This window comes from Leptodactylus fuscus, chromosome 3, assembly GCF_031893055.1.
Source record: "Leptodactylus fuscus isolate aLepFus1 chromosome 3, aLepFus1.hap2, whole genome shotgun sequence".
In the NCBI taxonomy this organism is placed as follows: Eukaryota; Metazoa; Chordata; class Amphibia; order Anura; family Leptodactylidae; genus Leptodactylus; species Leptodactylus fuscus.
The window spans coordinates 87845492-87865130 of record NC_134267.1 but is presented as its reverse complement, the minus strand read 5'-3'; the positions used below and the strand labels follow the sequence as shown (position 1 = coordinate 87865130).

The 19639-nt window shown below is 40.0% G+C and overlaps 1 protein-coding gene across 5 annotated transcripts in view; it reads right to left on the bottom strand.

The window, feature by feature from the left end:
• Positions 1–18818, bottom strand: part of NHSL1 (NHS like 1) — a 170402-nt gene extending 151584 nt beyond the window's left edge. For 3 of the 5 annotated variants that reach the window (XM_075267919.1, XM_075267916.1, XM_075267920.1), the window contains exon 1: positions 18079–18817. In XM_075267919.1, the coding sequence (XP_075124020.1) occupies positions 18079–18376 (298 nt within the window). In that variant the 5' untranslated portion in view covers positions 18377–18817. Of the gene's footprint in view, positions 1–18078 lie in introns of all 5 variants that reach the window. The other 2 variants (XM_075267914.1, XM_075267915.1) reach the window with 1 other exon arrangement.
• Between the last annotated feature and the right edge of the window lie 821 nt (positions 18819–19639).

The following is a 19639-nucleotide window of genomic DNA, read 5'->3' as shown; positions in this document are numbered from 1 at the left end:
CCTTGGTATTATACTTTCATCCACTGTAGTTGACTTCTACAAAGGGTTCTTCCAATTGTATACCAGGACAAAATAAACAGCACTTTCCTTTTGGAAAAGATTAAAAGATTTGGCTAACTAGAGCTTTTCTACAAGTTCTTTGATTTCAGGGCTTGCTAAACAAGGAGTTAACTAAAGACATCAGCTTGTAACAGTTACTGAGATGAGACAATGTTCCTAGGAGAAAAACCTGTTCTCAACATAGTAGTTCATGAGACCTAGGTAGTTCCATCACTAACTCAGACCAAGACATGGCTTATGGTCAATGTAACAAATCTGCTAAGGTATCAGAATCGTATTGGGTGTCACCTGTGTGACAAGGTGACAGGCAGAGTGCTTGAGTCACGGTATATCTCCCCAGATTCCTGACATATGTGTGGTCCAGGGCGGATCTCAAATAATCTGCAGCCCAGGTGTAGATCTTGGGCTCATTACTGGGCCATAAAAGGTTGCAGCGCCTGCACTTCAGGGCAGATCCTGGGAGGAGAAGTGGCTGGGTCTGCCCTGACACTGAGAGCCTTGAGTACAGTACGGTGTTGTTTTGGTTGATTCGCGTGGCTAGTAGTAAGCCACACATACAGTTAGTATTTGCTGTTTAGTTAGCACTCAGACGAGAAGGTTTTGTTTTTGCCTGAAGTTAAGGCTGTATTTTATTTTGCTTATCTTGTGCCTGATGTATAGAGTCAGCTTATTAGAGTCTTATAATATAATAATACATTTTAGTTATATAGCGTCAACATATTCCGCAGCACTTTACAAAATTAAGTCTTATATTCGTACACCAGTGAAGCAGTGAGAGGAACAAGCGAACAAAACAGAAATTGGATTTCTGTGAAGCATTTGATGGAAAGGAGCTAAAATCACAATATAAAGACTATACACAAATTCTCCAGAAAAAAAAAATTGTGCATAAACTTAAGTATGCCTTAAAATATCTGTAATCGGTATTTGTGTGGTATATAGCTACCCCAGTTTCTGACTACACCAGGTAAGAGACCCAAATTTTCATGATTTAGCTGAAAACGACATGAAATGAAATGCCTAAGCCAGGAAATAGTCGTGCCAGCTGAGCCATGTGTGATAGGCTGGAATGCAAGACAATATTGAGCATGCCATATCTGCTTAGTCAAGCACCACCACTCTACATGTATGCTCATCACATTTCTCCTTCTTACTCCTTCATTGCTTTCTACAATGGAAACTGAAAACCTAGAGAGAATCTTAATCCCTTGACATTCTTTATCAAGTCAATCTTGTTAAGATTACAAAACATGATCCAAGACTGTTCAGGAGATACATTATCAAGCAAAATGGTTTTAGCACTTGGAATCACCTACTAGAAGGATTCATCATAATGTGGAGTCCATAGACCGCTGAACTTCTACAAGATGGTGATACTTATATTAAGCCAATTTAACTGCAACACCTTTGTGAGGATTATCCTTCTAACTGGTGTGAGAAGGTGACAGGCAGAGTGCTGGAATCACGCTGTATCTCCCCCAGATTTTTAATGTTATGTGTGGTCCAGTACAGGTCTTGAGTACACCTCAGCGCCAGATGTAAGTCCTTGGCTCATTACTGAGCCAGAAAAGGCTGCAGATCCTGCATGACAGTGCAGATCCAGGGAGTGAGAGGAGGCGTCTGGGTCTATCCTATAACCCTGAGTCTGGTGAGACTGTGTCGTGCTTGTTGATTTGTTCGTGAGGCTGTTAGTAAGCCACACGTATAGTTTGTTTTTTATTACTGTTTAGTTAGTTGCTCAGACGAGCAGGATTTTGTTTCTTATTGATTTGCCAGAAGTTAAGGCTATATTTTATTTTGCTCATTTTGTGCCTGAAGTCAAGGTTTATTTATTTTCCTGTTTTTCTAAATAAACCCATTTCTTGCATATTTTGTATCCCTGTCTCTGACTGGTTGGGTCCACACCACTGCTGCTACTGAGCTACCTTCCCCCACACCGGGTAAACCTAACTGAAATTCTGAGGAAAATGGTTGCCTTATTCATATAGTGTGTAGTCCAATCCATTCACGTGTCCAGCAGCACTCACAATCTTTTTCATCACTCACACATTAGTGCGAAAGGCAGATTCATATTTTTACAGCAGCATATATCTTCTGTGTACAAGACTCTTGTACAGGCCTATACTATATGATTATTGATATACAGTATAGTTATAGATGATAGAATATGGATAAGAAATCAGGAAGCATTTTGTTTTTTCCATCATATATTATATAACACATCTACAGCAGGCCCTGGTCTCTGGTAACATCTCTGGACACCATCACCATTACGCTAGTTAACATTTTTCTACTTTTTTGCACTCTGTTCCAGTGACTGAACCTGACTAACCCCATCAGAATCTCATGGTCTGTGCATTCTCCCCCTGTATATAGGATGAATGAGCTCTGCCTGTCCTGTGACTCAGGCGTATTGAGAACTCTGTCCCTAGAGGCATACAACTCCCAGCCTATGCTTTGTTTCTTTCAAGGCTATTAGCAGCTTCTTTCAGGGCACATACTTAGTTATGATGGTTTTCTTTTTTGCTTAATCCATCCCAATACAGACAGAACAAAAGCTGCAGCTTGCGCTGTCCTGCTGAGTTTCTACACAAGTCCAGCTGCGCTTTCCCTCCACTGACACCCATCTGCTGTCAACACCAGTGCCAGGTCTGAGTGGCAAAAGGCTAAGCAGATGCTAGGCTGAAGTGACAAAACGGCCTCAGTCAATGGGAAGAATGAATTATTGGACACTTCACAATACCGGCAGCCTTCTGTGTCAATTGGATTTGTTATTTAACAATTTCTTTGGTTTACAATCATTTCTCACTAAGTTAAGATATACGAAAGGTATTACTGGCAGCCATGGCACAGTGTGATGGGCCCAATGACAAACCCAGATCTGCTAGATCAGTAATAGAGTTAAAAGAGTTGTCCAGGATATATATATATATATATATATATATATATATATATATATATATATATATATGGTATATATATATATATATAAATATATTTTTTTTATTAGGCCAGGGAAGGTGAAAAGAATAAAAATAAATTATACTTGCCTATCCTCGTGCTCTGGTGTCTCCCAGTGCGGAGCGGTCTGGTCCTGCTCGTCTGGTATTTTTTCTGCCATAAATGCCATCCCCTGTCCTTTCCATTGGCCTTAGCAGTCATGTGACAGCTGAGGCCAATCAGTGGCCTAAGGTAAGGGACACGGGACGTTACAGCGCATCGGGGACTTCCGGAAAAACAAGACAGCAGAACAGCAGGACTAGACTGTGTCGGGAGACACCGGAGACAGGTGAGTATGGTTTTTATATTCTTTTTTTCTACTTTCTCTAGCCTAATATGAAAACATTTTTATTTTTTTTTATCCTGGACAACTTCTTTAAATCAATGCAATATGATTCTCTTGTACATTTAAAAACTTATATATACATACTTTAGTTTATGTCCACGACCCCATCACATCTCCCTTGGGACAGAAATTGATATGAAGAACCGCTTTGTGGACCAGCTATAGTTAGGCACTTCTCCCTTACTTGGACTGTGTAAATCTGGATCACTGACAATTATGGCAACACAAGCAAAAAAAAAATTCTAAATGTGAATCTTATAATATTTGCTCATACGATTAGAATAGCATACTTGTTATCTTTTTTATCACCTGCAACCTGCAATATATAGCCTGCACTACTGAAGACTGGGGCGCGGAGATATAATAAATTGGGAGACTAAAGCTACACATTAGATTTTACATAGCTAAAATGGCAGACTTTAAACTGTCTACTGTTGGTTATGCATAAACCTATGGTAGTCTGTATCAATCATACAGTCAGCCATCAACTAAAGTTGGTCAGAACCAAAAATTGTGTTGGAGCTTTTCTGCCACCTGTCTGCTGTGTTCTGTGGTGTATGGGCTAGACAGGCAGACGTATGGGAGAATTTTTTATTGTGAGCATGTATTTGCACTACTAACACACACACAAAGTGTCCGTCATTTCCTGTTATTTTTCCAAGTGTTTGGGGAAGTTGAATGATCATTGGAAGGTTCGTGGTTGTTCATGTTTTTGGGACAGTTGGTCGTACAACCAACCACAGTTCATTTCAGATGAGTGACGGCAATCTAACATTATGTATGGCCAGCACTACTGGTTTATTTTAGGTACATGGGCTCCTTTCTGGACTAAATGTGAGACAAACTGTTTTACTGAATTACTAAATAATTGCTTTCTCCATTCTGCCTTATTTTCCGAGTCAGTGTTAAAGTTTTTATTTATTTATTTTTGCATTATTTTAGCATTTTTTATATTTTATGATATTATATGTGTTGAAATTAACAATGTAATTATTTAACCTAACGGGCAGATTACATGCTGGCCAGAAGAAACCATGACTGGTGAGTTATCTCTACTTATTGCAGGTTGCAGTCAGTGATCATTGAAGTCTCATATAGGTAGTAGTATTGCTGGAAAAAAAAAACATACGTCCATCAAGTTAAACCAAGGGATATCAAAGGGTATGACTGAAGGGACGAGCAAAGGAAATAAGTTTTCTATACATATTATGCTGTAAAAAGCCATCAATTGTGTCCACTGTGACCATCTCCAGGGATTGGCTGTTCCACAGATTAAAATAAAGAAACCTCGAGGCCCCTGGAGGTTAAGGCTTTTTTTCTCTAGATGTCGACATGCAAACAGATTTCCCCTATATTTTTTGTATGGATCTTTTATATATTTATATAGAGTTATCATGTCTCTCCTTAAACACGAGACCAAACAGATTTAACCTTTTCCAATTCTAGGACATCCTTTCCATGAACTGGAGTCCAGAACTGAACTGCCTATTCCAGATGGGGCCGCACCAATGATTTATAAAGTGGCAATATTACATGTCATGTCTTTTCTGATCAAATAAAGTTGGAATACTTTTATCCACTGCTGGATTTTTCTTCTGTCTATCCAAACAAAAAAAAAAGGAAGTATTTTTTGCCACCTGGTGCATCAACCTGAACTATGCCATGCATCCAAGAAAGCTGGCATTTAGTCTAATGGCGTATTTGAATTTTGCTATGTAGCCCTTTTATTGAATGTTAGTGAATGTATTCTGTCTGCAGTTTTGAGCCATACGTCCTTCATGTAAAACAGAAGAAAATAAAATCATCACAGTCATCAACTATCGATCACAAACCCAGAAGACACACAAGCATACAGGGTCCATTTTATTCTATTCCCTTGCAGTGGGAATGAGATGTAAGCAGACTGATTTATATAAAGTGTTACTTGCTTGTAAGTGCCATCCTACTTCTCTGTGCATGAGAACCAAGGTTACCGCCAATCCCACAGCATTCTTTTGGAAACTGTATTGCAGACTTTGTATTGTATACCAGTGAGAAAAAAACATTGTAACAGACTGTATAATATGATTCAAAAGTCATATTTCTAAGTTAATAAAGTTTAGGTATCTGTCCATTCTTACCTTCAAAAATACCAGAAGCTACAATTTTCCTTATATTCAGTAGAGTAGAAATAGTTGTGGTTCTGATATAAATTAGTTCTAGTGCCCACACACATACAAACATTGTTGGCCCAATTCACCAACTTTGGCCGGACTGGGCAACTTTCTTATAGGGGACATGAGGATCAGGCATGTTGAATTTAAACATTTACAAACCTTTGACCTGGCAGCAGTTTACGACCCTCTCCCCATTAAGAAAACATGTATGCTTGACCAAACCGATCATGCGTGTGTATGAAGGAATCATGAGAACTTGCCACTAGCCATATATATAAGCTCATTGACTATGTATTTACTATAATAAATAGGACCTTTTACCACTCCACGAACTTAACCCCTTGTCATAATTTAATAGGCTCCTGAGCTGCTGGACCACAGCATCCACCACTCCTGAGTAATCAGTTCAATTAGTTTAGGTGCTTGATGAGCTAACTAGACTCTCTAATGTAAAGTGACTTATCTCAGACAAGAGCAGACTATGGAGCTCTGAATCACGTCCACTTGCCTGCACCTGCCTGACACCACCCACGTGATAGAGTGTCTAGTTATCACATTAGGCACCTAAACTGACTGCATTCATTCCCAACCAGCACCATGGCACCCTCAGAAGTGCCGCAACACTATGGAGGGTAAATGGCAACATGTTCCCTTTTAACAACATCAGCATCCTTAGAATGCTGATGTTGTTGAAAAGAACTGGGCAGGCTTTAGCTTTCTACTCTATCACTGATGCCTGGTGATGACCTGCTGCATTGATCTGAAGAGAAGTAGCAGGAGGACTTCACAGTTTTAGGGGGCTGAGGATGGGTAAGTGTTATTTATTTTTTATTTATATAGAACAACTAGTTTTGGGCTTCTAGGGGGCGTTATTACTTGTCTGGGGGCCACTAGGGGGACATTATTACTTGTCTGGGGGCCACTAGGGGGACATTATTACTTGTCTGGGGGCCACTAGGGGGACATTATTACTTGTCTGTGGGCCACTAGGGGGACATTATTACTTGTCTCAGGGCTACTGGAGAACATTACTACTTGCCTAGTGACTACTGGAGAGAATTACTATTTGCCTGGGGGCCACTGGGGAGCATAATTTGGTGTCTAGGGCCAGTGAGAGTATTAATAGGTGTCTGGGGGCCACTGGGAAGCATAATTATGTGTCTGAGGACCACTTGGGATATATGATGAGTGATGGCGAGCGCTATGTGGGGCCACTAAGGAAGTTTTGTGATGGTAAAGGGCGAGTTTTTGTTTGTGCTGTGTGGAAAGTATAGAATGGTGTAGCTTTGAAGGTTCATTCACACAGTGCAGTTGTGATGCAGTTTGCATCACAACTCCAATGGAAAAATTCATGCAGTTATGATTTGGTTTTTTAGTGAGGTTTTCTAAATTTACAAGTGGAACTAATTTGTGTTCCATCTGCAATATTAAAAACCGTGCTAAAAAGTCCACAAAAATCTAAATTGTTAGCATTTTTCTGCTGCAGTTTACAGGCCTTTTGCCAGTTTTCTTGTCTTTTGGTAAAAATTATTTGCTGGGGTGCCCCAAACAATTGTTTTTTTTTCCAGGGGTGCCCTGAGTCAGACAAGGTTGGATAACACTGGATTGAATTAATGTCAGTCGCACTTATACTGACAGGTAAAACACAGTGAATGTCGTTCTGAAGAAAATTCCTGATATACACAATCAAATCAACATTACCATGTACTTGTTTGTTCTTGTCAACAGGTTGCAAGTTTCAACATTTTTATAACCTAAAGTCAGTTGTCAAAAGAAAATGTTAGCTAGCAATTTATGATATTATCATGCTAGATCCAAAGATAGATGCATCTAATAAGGCAAGATTCTTTCCTTCGGCACAGCACGCACCAACAGCGTGAAGCCATTCTTTCATCACTAGACAAAAGTTAATTTGCACAAAGCAAATGCAGTCATCATTTTAAGGTAACCCATACACCTTTATAAGCTGCCGCCCAAATGCTACCACTTGGCACGTGATGAGATGAATGTTCCAAGCTATACCCTCTTCTCTCCTATGTCAGTTCTAGCAGTGCTTGTTGCTGACAACAGCGCTGAATATTGACCCATTTAATGGGACTTTAAGCCTTTGCCAGACAACTGACAACTAAGGATCAGACATGATAAAATTCAACATACACACACACATTACACATAAGATACTCAGTAAGTACTGCCAAAATCTGCAGGTTTGTCCAACCTTTCTCTTACGTGTATATGGGGCTTTTAGACATGTCCAGTTTATAATTTTAGTATACAAACTAGAATATTTCCATTCACTGACAGCTAAAAAATTGCAAAAAAATATAAATATAATACACATAAATTACATTAGAAACTATCATTTTAAGGGTTAATTATACATTCCTAAAAATCACTTTGAGGCTGAAGCCCCTCACTGCAAAAGCACCTTTTTTTTGTATAGGTATAATATGGACAGAAAGTCCGCTATTGAAAACTGTGGAAAACGCAATAAAAAACGTTGCAATAAAAAGGAATGTGTTTCTACCGCTTTTTTTCTGCTGCATTTTTTTGCTGAATTTTGCTACGTAGGGCATTAGGCCTGGTTCACATCTGCATTCAGTATTCCATTTGGGGAGTCCACTAAATCAAACATATTGTCTGGTCGAAACATAAAATCAAATCCATCATGTCAAACAGCAAGATAAAGTAAACTTATGCCTGGCTCACATCTACGCTTGGTAATTTGTTCGAGGGGTCCACATGGTGCCCCCCGAATGGACTACCGAACGCATTGGCTAGTAGTGTGCAGTAAAAGCACACGGACCCAATAGACTATAATGGCACTGCCCGCACGAATCATGAGGACATGAAAGTAAATCACAAAGTACTTTTCTGTCCACATGTTCTGTGCGGACTCCGTGCGGAAAGCACATGCACCCCATTATAGTCTATGGGGTCCATGTGCTCTCATAAACTCTCTGCTTGCCAATGCATTCGGTATTCCAAACGCAGATGTGAACCAGGCATTAGTTAATTTGCATTTTCTACAGTCTACATATTATTGTAAACTCACAGATTGTACAATTTGGTTCTCAGGCTACATATAGTACTGAGACTTTCACTAGGATATATATAGTACATTGTGGAATGACAAGATTAAAATCCTTTTCATAGAGCAGGATGTGTGCAGGAGCGCAGCTCCATAAACAAAGTTAAGGAAATTAACCAACCGGAAGCAGCTGATGAACAAAACTTGAGGCAGATCCTTCCATTTCCATGATGCATGCCCCTTACAGAAAGCAGTAAACCTTTGCCCCTTTCCTGCTGTATACGGCTCTTTTGAACCTCACTGAAGTAAAACAACAAGCACCTAACTTGTCTTTTCCAGGTAAAACTCCCGATATTCTATGATTTGTTGATGCACACAATCTTTCACTTAAGTTAAGTGCTGTTAAAATGTTGAGGTTTACAACAATTTTTTTTTTTTTTTTTTGCGTATACTTGGGAAGCTTGGCCAAATCAACACAAATATATATTGTGTCCATATATACAGGAAACCTGACAGATCTTAAAAGTGGGAGTAGTAGGGATTCCACATCCAGGACCTCACTAACTATGAGGCAGTCCATCATTTTCTATGGAGAGGTAGCCATGCAATAGGGTCAAATTCTGTTACAGAAACCTACAAGAGCTCTGACTGGGACATATCATAAAAATGTTCTAGAAAAGTCTCTTTACAGTAAATTGTATCAATTAAAATGGCTAACGTGTCTAGTCCACTCACAAATACCAAGTGAGTTGTAGATAACTGAGACAACGCTAAAACAGGTATAATTCTGGTAATACAGACAGCCATGTCGATGTCGGGTTCCATCATTTAGATTCAGTTGTTCTGAGTGCTAAAGTAGTTTGGGTTAGCTGCAGAAACCACAAGCAGAGGAAAACACATCTAGATTTCCACAGTAAAATAAATTTCCCTTAAAACAATATCTGGCTCAAAATACATGCAGTAAAATTCCTTTTACGTGATGCTGACTAATGTAGAACACATGACAATCCAGTACTGCAATATAATGTGAACTTTCACAAAACCTCAAGCCTCAGAGTAAACAAGCATAACCTTCTTACTGCCCTACCTGAAGAAGGTAAGTTACTTACTAACAAGGATATAACACGTCTAAGGATCTGCAGCCGTTATTTCTATTGTAATTGTTGTTGCTTTTTGTTGTCTTATAGATTGATTAATGGATAGATGATAGCTAGATAGATAGATAGATGATAGATAGATAGATAGATAGATAGATAGATAGATACTGTAGATAGATAGATAGAAGATAGATAGATAGATAGATAGATAGGAGATAGATAGATAGATAGATAGATAGATAGATAGATAGATAGATAGATAGATAGGAGATAGATAGATAGATAGATAGATAGATAGATAGATAATAGATAGATAGATAGATAGATAGATAGATAGATAGATAGATAGATAGATAGATACTGTAGATAGATGATAGATAGATAGATAGATAGATAGATAGATAGATAGATAGATAGATAGATAGATAGATTATACATGGATAAATGGATATTAGCTGATAAATGCATTGATAGCTTCTGCAAATAAATGACAAGTATTTTAACACTCAGGTGAAAAACAAGGTTTATTAGCTCATATCAAGTGTAAGGGGCATTCACACTATCGGTAGTGTCCGCTCAGCAGTGTCCGTGGCTATTGTCCGTATTTTTTATCAACGGACACTAGCTGGTCTGTTTGCAATTTCCGCTCATTTCAATGGGATTTTATCTTGTGTCTGTTTACAACCATGTCCGTTTTTTTAAGCGGACAAAACATTTCTACATGCAGGACTTTTCTGTCCATTTGAAAAAACGGACAGCAAGTGTCTGTTATTTTTTTTTTAACGTTGAGGTCTATGGGCAACGGACATATATAACGGACAGTAACTGATAGCCATCAGTTACTGTCCGTTTGTGTCCGTTATGATAGTGTTCGTTTAAAAACAAATACGGACACCTAACGGTAGTGTGAACCCTAACTAACCTTTCAGTTCCACATTGTAACTCTTTTTAATGCTTTGTTTGATATGTCTTTGTTTTTATTAGATATGATATGTATGAATGGATGGATGGATGGATAGATAGATAGATAGATAGATAGATATGAGCTAGATAGATAGATAGATAGATAGATAGATAGATAGATAGATGATAGATAGACAGACAGATAGATAGGAGATACATTAGTAGGTAGGTAGATATATTTCACTACTTGTTTAACCTGTTGGTTGATTTCACTTTAGCCCCGGATAGTGTTTCACGTGTTTATTTTGGGATATGTCATATGATAGTGACAGCTTGTTGAGGTAGAATAAAGTGGTAAACTGACACATTCTCATCTCCACTATTCCAGGCACATACGGACTCCTGCACACTCCGAGGTCACCGCGCAGCTGTTAGCACCTGGATATCTAATTCTCTCCCTAGTACTAGAACAAACATCTGCTGCACGAGACAATGTATCTCTTCCAGGCACGTCTCATGTTAACAAACATGTTCCACAACAGGGCACAATGTTCTACTTTTTTTATATGTTTTGTAATAAATTGAATTAGGAATGTGTAAAATTCAGTAGACATTCCTGTGGAACTAAAGTATACTTCACAGCATTTTATATCTTGACATGGAGTTAAGTGGGCCTCCAGGCCAAATAACATGTTACATGGCCATTATGCTGCCTTTCTAGGTCACAGGGTCTCTCTTTAGCCACTTTATTATCCAACATCATCAGTCCAGTTATTAGAATATCTCTCAATTCTTATGTTGGGGCGGTGCTGGGTGGTGACCATAGGCAAAAATGGGTGCTCTGGCAGACACAGCCTTGCCTTGTGGGCACCAAACAGCTTATCAGCACACAAAAGATAGCGGATTAACTTGGCAGCAAGATCCCCAAAAGTAAGCCATTGTGGCATCTATAACATAAACATCCTTAGGCTAAGGCCCCACATTGCGGAAACGCGGTTTTTCTTGTTGCAGATTTTGCGTCAGTTTTTTGAGACAAAGCCAGGAGTGGACTGAGCAGAAGATAGAAGTATAAGAATTTTATATATATATTTCCCATTCCTTTTGTAGCCATTCTTGGCTTTGGCTTAAAAAAACCACAGCAAATTCTGCAACTAAAAAAAGCTTCGTTTCCTGCTCACGTTCATACTGGATTCTCACCTGCAACCTTTCAGGACTCAAATTGTCTGAAAATTACTTTTACAGAACAGAACATTTGGTAGAACTTCAATAAAAGTGTGCACTTTAAAACACATTATAAAGGGGACTGGGCATGTGCAACAGAGAAAATGTTCTAGTCTGGAGACCCAAGACTAGTTTAGATGTGTAAAGGAAGGATATCATGTGACTTATTAAAGTTAGACTGTCTTGTGGAGATTTGCAGATTTGTAGAATGTGTGCTGGTGACCAAGTGACCAACGCATGATTCTAGACCAAGGCTACATCTCACGGGTTTCTTTTTCTTCTCATGACAGATCATAATGTATTTCCACAAGTCAACATGGTTCATCTGGTGTTAAGACAGATGTAAGAGACCGTTAAGGTCACAGATGTTACAATGTCCAGACTGTAAAAAGCTGACAAAAACAACAAAGGGACCAATTATTAAGTGATTGTTCCCCAGGGACAGAGGTGACTTTGCATAAACAAATGTGGGGACAGACATTTCAGCTGCTCCAATAAATCAATGAAATTACTGCAACTGGATCACCTTATTCTAAAGCAAAAATACTCCCACAGATAAAATACTGGCCACAATTGTAACATTTCAACAAGCCATTAATAGGAATCTAACATTGATGACTGGTGCCACATTACGGCCTCATGACTCTTACTACAGCACATAAGAAAATTCATGAATGTTTGAAACATTAGGTCTCAAAGTCATGTCTTCTACAAAAAATATGGTACCTCCTGGCTAAAATCAATTTTTGTCTTTTTGTGGGACACTTGGAAGATACTTTGAATGAGAGTTGAGCTGCAAAACTTCAACTCAGCCATTAGATAGTATAATATACACTATGGTCGGAACAGCTGTCCCAATATAGGGACTTGGCATTGCATGCCCATCAAATTGAAAACAATGATCTACCCTAAAGATAGGTCATTCATTTCTGATCTTGGATAATTCCTTTAAGTGTTTGTTATAGCCAAAAAAAATCAGTTTGACACAGGGAAATTCTCCACTAAGGTATATAATCTTCCATACCTCTCAACCATCCCGGATTGAGGACAGTCACAGATTTCAGGTTCATCCCACGGACAGAGATAGAGTGGAGTACAATGGAGAAGCAGAGAGCCAACTTCTCCCATCTTCAGCTATCAGCCCCTATTGCTGTTGCAGAAGCTTGGACGCAGGAAGATGATGTACAGATGTCGCCACATCACTCCTACTGCACACAAGAAGCAACAGCAACAACCAGAGTGGAATACAGAGTAACATATGGTGTTGGAAGTTGTCCACAGGAGTGATGTTACACCATGAGGGGGATTAGGGGGCAATCATACTTTGTAGGGACCACAAGGGGAACATGATACTGTGTGGGGTCCATAAGGGAAATATTATACTATATAGGGGCTACTGTGGGAAATTATACTGTGGCAGAGTTAGTGGGGGTTATTCTTTATCCCCAGCATGATCCTGTATTGGGGCAATAAGAGGACATTATACTGTGTTGAAGCCACTAATGGAGCATTATACTGTATATGAGCACAAGCAGAGTGGGATTGGAAGGCCAAAGGGGACATGGGCAGATTTAGAGTTGTAGTTTATTATATGTAAATTTGCCACAGCATGCTGCACAGACCACAGACTTTGTCCTTCTATTAGTCCTCTGAAAGTTGGGGATATATACAAATTATCAATTATCTATTCTTTCTCTTAAGCAGCGTTCACACTGCCGCTGCTGTACGCCCTGGGGTGTCCGTGATAAACCCCAGGGAAACCGGACAGCAGACGGCTTGCGAGAGGTGGCTTCAAAACCCATTCATTTGAATGGGTTTTAAAAGGTGACCACCCGTGAGCGTTTTCAGCCTCTCCGCCTGGTGTCCGTTTTTTTTCCGCAGACACACAGAGATGCTGAAAACGCTCACGAGCGGTCACCTTTGTGTCCGCTGTCCGGTTTCACCAGGGTTTACCACGGACACCCCAGGGTGGACAGCAGCAGTGTGAATGCCGCTTTATTAAGGTTGATGAAAACAGATGAGTTCAAACAAAACAATAATTTGCTGGGTAAGATGAACAATTAATGATTGTTTAAGCCTAGCAAGGGGGTGTGACTCTGAGCGCCAATCAGAGGTTGATAGTGTCAGAGCTCTGAGACACACCCCCTTGTCTGCTCCTGTCTGACATGAGTCCTTTGCCATCAAGGAGTCTAATTAGCATATGAGGCACCAAAACTAACAGCATTTATTGCTCAGGAACGGTGGGAGCGACAAAAAAATTCCAACTGTGCTGGAATCAGTGGAACGGTGTCTATTAAATGATGCAAAGAGCAGGACTTGGCGGAGGTGTGAAAGGTCCTCTTTTATATCTATGGCCACCTTTAGAATGATCACAGGTATCAGGAGACAATCTGTAGACTACAGTATAATATTGCAATCTGATTGCCATAAAATATTCTTGTATCTTCTTATGTCTTGTCTTGTGGTAACAGAATTAACTATATCATGAACGGACAATCGAATATTGTACTGTGTTACCAAGCCACAATGAAATGTTCATACAGCCTACAAATCTATAGACGTTTTCCAAGGCAATCCAAAAAGACATTGGTAGATCACTTGGTTCTGTGTATAGAACAGACATGCATCAAAGAGAAATTATACAGAAATCCAAACTGAAAAAAGGACTGGCTAGCATCAGTCCACCATCTGTAAACCTTTACAGAACATGTCAGAGAAAAAATAATGATGGAAACATATTGCTTGTGATTTTTACCGTGACATTGGAATCTCTTCTGGAATATAAAACCCTCTTCTAGCCTACGATACTCCACACTACATTGGGAGTTAGAAAGTAATCTGGCTATTGGTTCTGTTACTCCTGTTTGAAGTGGTTGGAAGGGTTTAACTTCTAAGAATGAAGTCTTTTCAAAGACCTATAATTAATCTGTGCAAGATTAATACATGTAGACCTCTCCTACATAGAGAAGACTGCCCTCCAAAGCCAGCCAGACACATCCTGCTAGGGGATAATACAAAACCTGCATAAAGCCCTCCTCTTGTTCCATGCTTGGAGTTTATTTTTCTAATACACATGCTGGGGATATTTATCTGCCTTCCTTCTATTGCTACATTCTTCATGTGTTCTGAGGGTAAAGGACTCCAAATCCCAATCTTTTATGGAGCTGGGATAATTTCCTGCACCTGTGAAAATACATTCATAGAAATTCTAGACGTTCCATAAGAGGGGTCCTGTGGTCAAGGTATGCTGGATAAGCTTTCTGCCAGTAGCTCCCATCTGACACTTGGAGAACCTTGCTGGACGGTGGCGTCAGCTGCTTTCTGCACGTAACCGCACCTTGTTTTATGTTGACTTTTAAATGCAGCACAATGACAGTGCACCAGACAGATGTAGCCTTGTCAGCTAAGAGTGCTTCGTGGCTAAAGAGACAAGCAAGATTGTCCCTTATAATTATGTATAGCCTTGTTGGTGAATGAGATGCCCAGGTCAAGTCCTACCATAAAAATACACATGGATATTTAAGTATCAATTCCTAAAAATCATATGTGTGTAACTTCCAGTTCTGCTGTCACGTCTGAGAAAAATGTGATTAATAAAGCGGTCAACACGCTGTGAGCCATAACTTATCACATGGTTACCATGCTATGACTTGTATAAAGATCCCAATCAAAGAGATCTCCTGACACATCTACAATTTTGGAGAATAATTTCTGACAATTCTGCCCAGATTTAGACACAGGAGTAAGAGTAGCATATCTTGGCGCACTGTGGAGTATCCACTTTGGACTTAAATTTTTGACTTGCTATCCTTGTGGGTATAGAGTTTTAGAAAAAGAAGATGTGGTCAACATTTTGCAAAAAAAAAAAAATTCTGGCTTAAAGTAAGCCAACTAAAATGTGGTATAAACATATAAATACATCTGATTTATCATCCATCGGTCATTATTGGTCACTGTGATAAATCTGGCAAATTTTACACAAGTTTACACTGTCTACCTATTAGTAAGGGCTCGTTCACAGGTCTCCGTTTTGCAGGTTTCCGTTTCCTGCCCGAAACTGAACAAGAGATGGAAACCTGAAGTTATTTTTCAAACCCATTCATTTGAATGGGTTTGGAAAGTGTCTGGCCGTGAGTACACAAAGTCAGAAACCAGAAAATGGACACAAAGTCAGAAACCAGAAAATGTAGATCGGGCGCTGCTATGAACCCAGCGTAAATATGGGCCTCTGAGTGATACTTCTCTTCAGTTTCATCTCCTGTACATCTATAAATGAATTGATAAGTGAGTGCTACCAATTGGGGGTGTCCAATCTATGCCGACATTGGCACGGTGTAAGGACACACCTCTTTTGACAAAAGAAATGGTGGCACCCGGTTGTCAATGTACTCATAAATATTCAGGAAGAGGCAGAGTAAGTAGAACACAGAGTTATAAGAACATTTGTTTCAGAATTGTAATACTATGGGGAATGTATTTACTAAAACAGACATGTCAAAAGAGCTGATAAGTCCTCTACATTTCCCTCTATGATTAATAATGATCTTATAATACTTAATACTTTATAGACATATGAAGGATTTGTAGTATACAAGGTCACTGTCACAACTTTTAGGTGCTGTTTGGGGTAACATGGTGGCTCAGTGGTTAGCACTGCAGCACTGGAGTCCTGGGTTCAAATCCTACCAAGGATAAACATCTGCAAGGAGTTTGGATGTTCTCCCCATATTTGCATGGATTTCCTCCCATACTCCAAAGACATACTGATAGGGAAAAAATGTACATTTTGAGCCCTATAAAGGGCTTACAATCTACATTTGAAGAAAAAAAAACAACTTTTAAGTACTGTTTGATATTTGTTGCATCCACATTGACTACGTTGAAGTAACTGTCTATAATATATTGCTGAATTTGCCATGCGTATTTTTGTAAGAAAATGGTCCATGTTAATAAATGCAGCATGTATGTGTTACTATATTATCTTACTTTTTTCTACTGTAAAAATCTTGATGGAAATGCCCCATAGCCAAGGATATAACCCCACACAAAAGTATGTGACTTATATTACTAAGTTATGTCAAAAATGTGTCTGAGAACATAATATTAGGGAAACAGGCTACCAAAACATCATCCTGCTATTTCAGGTATTACTGGCATGTCGTATTCTTTATATCCCTTTCAAACATGTTAATTTGTTTGTTATTGAAGGATTGTGACATCCAACCAGCCTCACCTAGTCCCAGGGTGTGAATGTTACAACACATCAGCACTATGTACATTCACCTTTAGTTAACCTATATACAGTATATACATAAACAGCATATCTCTATTTGTTATCATCAGTATTGCACCCTATAGCTGTAGCAGCAATAATAGGCAGACAGGCAAATACAGTACAAATATACAGCAAACTCCAGCTGCAATAGACAGTGTTCCCAGTAATATCTTTACACTAGGGAAATACCATGTAAACAGAGCCATAGTATAACTGCAGAAAGTACAATAACTTACTGCACTATGCCAAGGTGAGCTGGGAATTCACCGATTCACCTGCCCCCAACCCCACACATACACCTGTGATCCACGGCATTACACTATATATATATATATATATATATATATATATATATATATATATATGTATATGTGTGTGTGTGTGTGTGTTCCTATGTCGCAGGGGAAGCTTGTGGGCACAAAGGCATAGATTATGACTGCCACCTTAGCCAGCCTTATTGCTGTAACACTGTCTCGATACATTTACCTTAGGTCGTCACAAATATGTCAATTTCATCTGCAAGTGTTATGACATTGCCACATAGTAAATGTATAAGTCATGTGTGTATTGTTATCTAGGTGAACACCATTTAATAGACATGTCACATGGATGTAAAACCCATATGGGTGGCAGGGTAAGTAATAATTAAGAACAGTCTATAACTGGGTGTGCTTGCACATGGGTGTGTACTCAGTACTGGATGGGGCACATACACACATAATTACATGACTGACAGCATGGACAGGGATTGGCCTGGTAAGAATAATTCTTCTAATATGAGATTTGAGCTTGCAAATTTAATAACAATGATAATGACATTAGCAATAATGAGCCCAATAACAATGGTTGTGCCATATTATTATGTGCAATATTATGACAAAAAGCTCCCTGACTCACTCCACACATAGAAGACAACAAACATTCTTCAAGTTTGCATCTAAGTAACCTGAGTAGAAGAGGTGAAAGAGGTAGAAGACAAGTTTACTTACGGACTGGCACCTTCCTGTGGTCCAGGTGAGAGACTCTCTGATGTAGGGATGCCAGGCGGCCCTGTAAGCGGGCACTTCGCTCCCCCAGGGTAATTGCTTGCTCCTGGATGTTGGTAAAGATGTCCTCTGCATGGCGAGACAGATCAGACAGCTGGTGGATGATCCGCACCAAAGAATGACCACTGACTTCTTGCAGTGATGTAAACACCACCTTTGAGCCATCTCTGGGAGTTTGCCCATCACTTGTTCGCAGCCTACACAGCTTAGTGGGCTGCACTATCCTGAGATGTAATGGCATCACACAAGCTGGAGGGTACTAGGTACTTTGTAAATTATTTTCAGGAATCCAGGGTGAATCCAAGTAGATCCTTCCAGTGTCAGATCCCACACTCTGGCATGAGAGGCATATGAACTTGGCAGGTTATGTGGCTATTGTGGAGAGGTGGGACATCCACAACACAACAAACTGGTACAGAGGGTCACAAGTGCCTTATTGTGACTTTCAGGAGAACACCCTTCATTTGTATTCCTGGCACATATTGTTGATGTAACCTCCTTAAAAATAAGAGCCAGAGATCATTCGTGGGGCATAGATCCAATCCTGACGTCCAGATCCTAACCAACACAAAGAAAATGAGATAAATCCAGTGCAGAACAGAGGCTCCTTGTCAAGTACGATCTAGACATCCAACTCAGATCAATATCCACATAGCAACTTCAGAGGTCCACTCCAGAGATACTCCACTAGTCTCAGGGATGAAACAGGTTATGGGGTCTTCTCTAGGACCCCCAGAGTTGCAGGAGTCACACTCCAAGATTCTCTAAGGCTGCAGCAACCAAGCAGAGTCCTAGGTCCTCTAGATCCAGGGATGAGGCAGTTTTGGGTTCCCTCTAGTCCTAGGGATGCAGCAGAGTCCTGGGGTCCAATGTAGTGCCAGGGATGCAGCAGAGTCCTGGGGTCCAATCTAGTACCAGGGATGCAGCAGAGTCCTGGTGTCACCCAAGTCCCAGGGATGCAGCAGACAGTATCTATCCTGGTATAGGCATGGTGCAGACAGGGAGGTAGATCAGAGAAGTCAGTGCATCTTCAGAGGGACTTCAACTTTCACGATCTGCTAAGAAAAGACAGCAGCAGTAGTAGTGGGGAACTTGGCAACACAGCCGGTAAGGCAGAGCCTTGTGTTTCAAATGAAACAGGAAAAGAGCCTTTCTGGATCCCTCCTCCTCCTCCTCCTCCTCCTCCACCTCCTGTGTGTACAGTCTGCACACTGCAAGGGAGGGGAGGCAGGAGGAGTGCTCAGACAGTCCCAGGACTCAGCACAAAGGAGGACTCAGCAGACACCTGTAGATCCCTCCAGTGTTTACACAGCCCTGACTGCAGTCTGCTGGGAGACCTGCTCCTGATCAGAAGATCCATGGCAAGGAAGAGGCTCTACAGCTGCTAACAACCTGCCAATACAATCCATGCCATGAGAGCCCTAGATGCCAGTCACTGCATAAAGATTGGGTTGTTTTTTTTCTTTTTTTTTTCCTTTTACTAAGTTCAGAATTTTTAGTATTG